General features: G+C 29.9%; 1 protein-coding gene across 1 annotated transcript in view; it reads right to left on the reverse strand.

The window, feature by feature from the left end:
• Positions 1–2,384: 2,384 nt before the first annotated feature.
• The window catches only part of LOC107453929 (uncharacterized), a 13,911-nt gene continuing 9,802 nt past the window's right edge, over positions 2,385–6,493 (reverse strand). The window contains exons 4-5 of the mRNA XM_071184495.1: positions 4,007–4,123; positions 2,385–2,571 (exon numbers count right to left, since the gene is read on the reverse strand). Coding sequence (XP_071040596.1) covers positions 2,486–2,571; positions 4,007–4,123 — 203 coding nt within the window. The 3' untranslated portion in view covers positions 2,385–2,485. The remainder of the gene's footprint in view (positions 2,572–4,006; positions 4,124–6,493) is intronic.

The raw sequence follows: 6,493 nt of genomic DNA on the forward strand, positions 1-6,493 counted from the left end.
CTGACGCTATTGCTCGCAGACAATTAATAAGAGTCAAAATTTATCGCAATCACGACATTTTTAAGGACTATAAAAACCCAACTACCAAAGTATCGACATTAAATACTTTTATAAGTGTATTTAGTATTGATTGAAACAGCGCCCATTACAACAATATCAGTTGTACTAATCAACAAAATTAATTAAGCATCATTGACTTTAATCATAGTTGGACGATTTTTTACTGTCTCCAGAAACAATTGAATAGCTTTTTTCTATTCGTTTTTTTAGCATAAAACAATTATTTTCTATTTCAATTTCTATGGATATTGAGTTTTTTTTACTGTATCGAAACATCTTTCAAAAGCATACCAAAATTAATCTTATAAACACGTGATTTTAGATAACTTTAGAAGTACTAATTCGATAAGGTAGATTTCATACACCATCCCCGCTAGTTTTTAAATTTACCTGACATAATGCCTTAAATTTTTCTTTTAATCAAACAAAGCATAAGAGCTTGCTAGATTCCCTGGTATTATCTTTTAAGAAAGAATCGTCAACCGCTTAATTTATAACAATTGATAAGCTAAACAGATGAGATGAAATTCATTTTCAAACGTTTCTTCCAATTTTTTTTCTTTTTTGGAGAATTGGGATCTGACATTGCTCCCTGTAGCCACTATCCAAATTTCAGAATAAAAACACAGACGATTCTATAATTATAAGAGATTAATTATAATATATTACAGAGAGAGAGAGAGAGAGACAAACTTATGCATCTTATTATTTTATATTTCTTAAATTCATACATTTCAGTTCAGTTTTTCAGAAGAAATAATATTTTGTAGAATATTTAATTAAAAATATAAATATAGATACATCATTTAAAAAAAAGGAAAATTGCCTAAATCGTACCACCTCTTGATTCGTAAAAAAGTTTTGAAATAAAAACATCCCTGGTGGATAAATTAAGAAGCTTCTTTAATGTAGAGAATGTTCTTATGTATAAAGTATAAAACCATTTTGTAGGAACGATATATTTTTATTTAAAATTTTTTGGCTTAACAAGTTCTCAGTGTTTATTTTAAACATCCCTAGTTAGGATATGGCAATATTAAAGTTATGTATAGATTATTGAATGCATTATATAACTAAATGTATAACCCCAAGTAACTTATGTGGAAAGGTTAATCATATTAAAAATTTCATTTGCTGCAAACTCTTATGAAGGTGGCACAAGTCGACATGGTTCGAGCATTCAATTTGCATTCATTTTTAAGACTCGCTAGACGTTAATAAGGAAAAAGAAAAGAAATTTGAAACAGAAAACGTAAACAGCCAATGAAAACCACAGTAGCCGGGAGAAGCAAATCAAGGCAGAAAGCATTCCCATGAGCTAAATTTGATGAATTCTTGTTGTTATCAAGATAATCGATATTAATAGGAATGAAACAAGATTCTAGAGCAACAAGATGAGCTAGTTGGAAAGAGTTTTAATTCTATCAAAATTAAATGTATGCTTAAGATTTCAACAAAGTGTGTCCCACAATGGACTGATCGTAAAGACATGTTTCCCAGTAGAACACCAAAGTCAAGCATTGCTGGTTAAGGTCAGTAGGTGGGTGGGTGACAACTTTGATCAGTCTGCGTAGAGACTGAGGGTGCACGGTATCGGTCCTCGCTAAGCTGTTCCCCACTTCGTTCGCAGGTCGTTGGGCTACCAAAGGAGAGTAGCCACCCCCTGTTCAAAGGATCAAAATTAAGATGGCATGTGTTCGGATCATCCTTAGGGATGTTTCCCAGACCGTCGCCAATAGCCCATTGTGCAGCTCTAGTGCGACTTAAGTAAAGTACCTACCTACCTCTAACAAAGTGCAGCAGTCGATTATTAATCGAATTCTTGATAACGGGCATACCAATCGCATTCCCTTTAGCTAAATTTTAAAACACGTCTTATTTGTCAGTTGCAGCCAAAGATGACACTGGCAAGGTATGTGGCTAATTACCCCAGCGATTTTCAATACTGATAGAATCTTTAAAAATATGTAATTTTAGAATCTTTATCTTTAATAGAATCTTTAAAAATATTTTATCAAATCTAATCAAAACTACTAGTGACATAGTACTCAGACTCCAAGAAATACTCGTTTCTTTTTTTGAATGGCAAAGGATACTGTATGATGCTGTACGTACTCTGCGTATAGATACTGTACGTCCGTGAAAGATACTGTACGTATACAAATGTTTAGAAAATTTGTAAAAAATCATAAGCTTACAGTACAAAAAAATTAAAATGGAAAATTTTTTATGGATATTTTATATTTTTTTATTACATGTGCATAAGTTTCAATTTTGATAAATTATTTACAAGAAAAAAAATTTAGCAATTCTATCATTCATTTGTAAAATCACAGCACCGTTTCTTATAAATTTTGAGTTCGATCAACAGATTAAATCATAAAATTGTTATAAGCAAACTGACTCGAATTCGGATGTTTGCAGATTAAACTTTAATACACTGATATCCATTGAGTGTAGCAACGCAAATCTCCTCTTCAGTGCATGATGAGTCATCACAATCCAACAATTCTGAAAAATAATTAATTATTTAAATCATTTTGTAAATGATGATTCTCAAGTAAATAGTTTCTTCTTTCTCTTGCCAAAATTACTTTATAAATGCCCACACGTTTGTATACTTCCAATTTGAACAAATTTAGTAACAGTTACATACAGTCCTGGCCAAATTATTAGACACACTATAAGATGTAAAATCTTAATTATCAGGTGATACTATGCAGCTTTATCGTTTTTACGCGGTTTGCACTTGTTTACGTTCAGGTATCAATTGGTTAAATTAGGCGATATATAATATAAATTCGACGATAGATTATATGAATATAGAATATTTATAATATCAAGTATTATCTTAATATATTATAATAATTAGACCTAATTATTAGGCACACTGTAATGTTTTAATAATGACATGTTTTGCACTAGTTTATAGGCAATACTTTTATAGTTAAACATACACGTAATGGGTTTTTATTCTGAAGATTATTTGTATACTTCCTATTTGTATTTATTTCCTACGTATTGCATTACAATGTTAACCAACTGATACACGAACGTAAACAAGTGCAAACCGGTTTCAATCGCTTTTTTGTTTTTACGCGGCTGAAACCGGTTTGTACTTGTTTACGTTCGTGTATCAATTGGTAAAATTAAACGATTGGATAAATTAGACTATATATCATATAAATATAGAATAATTATTATATCAGGTATTATATTAGTATATTATAATATTGAGTCCAACTTATTAGACGCACTGTAGTGTTTTAGTAATTACATGTTTTGCACGAATTTATAGGCAAATGCTTCCATATTTAAACATACATGTAATGGATTTTTATTCGGGAGATTTAATTATATACTTTGTATTTATTTTAAATGTATTGCATCACAATGTTAACCAATTGATGCACGAACATGAACAAGTACAAACCGGTTTCAGCCGCGTAAAAACAATAAAACTGCTTAGTATGCCCTGATAATTATAATTTTTCATAGAATCTTATAGTGCGTCGAATAATATTTCCCGGGACTATACAATGTACTTATTGTTTTGTTTAGTGAATGTCTGTCAATCAGACATGAAGTGGAATTGATATTAAATATATGTATATGAATCTCACTCTGATTTGTATTCAGACAGTAAAAAAATCCAATAGATTTCATTATAAAAATCCAAAAAAGAAATGAAAAAAAGCAATTTTAAATGTATAAATTAAGACGGAGCAAAGTAACAATATACTTACTTCAAATTAAATTTTTTAATATTGAAATATCAAGAATAAAAACATAAGTTTTCTTCAAAGTTTTCAAGTTTTAGATTGCCTACTGATTAAGTAATGCAACAGCACAAATTTTTTTTTTCAAAAACTCAATTTTAAAAGAAAAATCTAAAGTGTATCCTGTATCCCTTGATAGAAGGAATAAATCAGAATTCAACCCTTACTTCTTTCACATTTTTCTCCCGTATACCCCAACGGGCAAATGCACGTAATTCTTCCATCATCTTTCTCAACGCATTCACCGAAGTTCGGACACGACTCTTTATAGCAATTCGTTTTACCTAAAGGAATAAAAAATGACAGTTAATGTTGTTGATCATGTAAATGTGCGTAGAAAAGGACCACTCTGAATAAATTTTGATCTAATAACTGGATCTTCACGTTCGATCTTAACGGTTAGAGTTAGTGATCTCAAATATTCTAACTAATTAGTGCAAAAGATATCTTAAGCTATGAAATCAGACACGGACACATACTTTCTTTGAATAAACATACCTCTTTTTCAATGGATATGGATTTTGACTATATGGTCCTAAAAATTTGGTTAGTAGAACAGTCCGAAATTTGAACCCCTTAATGTTAATTTTACTTTTTGCGTATTTTGAAATATCTCGAGAATTTAAGAGAATTTAAAAATTNTGCTGTTCAACATAAGCTAAAAAAATAAAATTACATAATAATAACTCGTAGTATCATATTGCATCTTGTATGGCATAGTATATGTATTGTACAGTGAGCCAAAAAAAAAACTGCATCCTGAATAACGTTTAATCTATTGTTCGGTTTATCACGTTCTAGGACTCATCCTTAATATCTCGAAGGGGCAATCTCAAATATTCTAACTAATTAGTGCAAAAGATATCTTAAGTTACGAAATCAGACACGGACTTTCTTTGAATAAATATACCTCTTTTTCAATGGATATGGATTCTTGACCCCCAAAATATAGAGGGATATGGACTTTTGGCCCCCAATTTGGGGAATATATGGTCCTAATACTTTGGTTAGGAGAACAGCCCGAATTTTGAACCCCTTAATGTTAATATTACTTTTTGTGTATTTTGCAATATCTCAAGAATTTAAGAGAATTTAAAAATTTCGCACAGACTCATAAAATTCATTTCTTCAAAAATAATTCCATGCAAAAATAATGTTTAGTAAATATTTATTCCTTTTTATTACTTTATTTAATAATAGTAAAAAAATTGAATGGTAACAATAAAAATTCTTATCTAATTTTAAAGAATGTAATTTTACGTGTCAAAATGCAAAATTTGACCGAAATCGATTGAATGGTCCCTAAGAAATTGGATTTTTAATATGCGACATTTTTTAAATTCAATTTGTCATGAACTATTCGAACGATTGTGATATAAGTCTATATTCCAATCTATAAGAAACAGTATTGACAAAAAAAAAGATTTAAAGTTTTCTTTATGTATAAATTATTGTTGAGAAATAGTTCTTTGGCACGATAATGCGTAGATTACTAGATGAGGACAGAACGATAGTGTATCTGTTCATTTCCGCTACACACCCACCTTGATTGTTAAGCCTGGCATCTCTATCTATCTATCTATCTCCATCTTTGTCTCTCTGATACATAGAAGGTTACTATTCACATCTCACTGTATTACAACTCAACTCCTACCCGTTCAATTCACACAAAAAACAAAAACTATTAATGTCAAATTCTCACGCTAGATGGCAATATAGCTACCAAATACAGATAAAATCTTAATCTTAGAAAACTTTTATTACTGAAACTAGAGATAATTAAAAAGAATGTTCATAAAGCCGAATAGTTTTCACAAAAAAACGTGCTTTTCATCAAACTTCAAAGTATATTTTTAAAGTAATTTCGATATTTTTTGGAAAACAATCATTTAACAGCCATAGTTTCTAGATTGTGCAAAGTTAACAAATTAGCTTAGCTTTGAAAATTTTGTATATATATTGTTAGGCCGTGATGACACAGTAGTATAGACCTTGAGGTGTTCCTAAGAAGGACTAGGGTTCTATCCTTGGCGGTAGCTTAAAGCTCACCCAGCTTTAGCACGATTTTTAAATATACATTTAGATTTACATTGTTCAGATTTTTCAATATAACTTTTCTAAAATCGTAATATAATATAGCTTCTCTTATTAAAATTCTAGCAAATGATCTTTTATTATATTATATTTTGTTAATACGATCGAGTTTTTTTAAAAAAAAGTATCACAAAAAAGTACAAATTTGTTTTTGTTACTTATGCACCTTTTATATATATATATATATATATATAACATAAAAAGCTTCAATTAATCTTTTTATGTTAGTTTCTTTGCTGTAAAACTACTCCTACTTTATTACTAATTAATTATTCAAATCGAAATACTTTCTCACACTTTTAAAAGCTACATCCTGTTTCTAAATCTATTTTTGGCCCAACTATGCATAAATTTAAATAAAGATCTTTTTTCCCTTTTAAGCCGTGGGAATCACTCGAGCAAGTTCATTAACCAATAGTAATTTCTGAGATTTCCCTCTTTTCCCTAAATAGAGACATTTTAGGATTTTTTGCAAGATTTTCCCTACCAGAAAGACTGTTTGCTGATGGAGTAAACATCACTTCTTCGCTCCCACTCAACTAAGAATGATCAAATAAAAG

Source organism: Parasteatoda tepidariorum, chromosome 8 (assembly GCF_043381705.1).
Source record: "Parasteatoda tepidariorum isolate YZ-2023 chromosome 8, CAS_Ptep_4.0, whole genome shotgun sequence".
Lineage (NCBI taxonomy): Eukaryota > Metazoa > Arthropoda > Arachnida > Araneae > Theridiidae > Parasteatoda > Parasteatoda tepidariorum.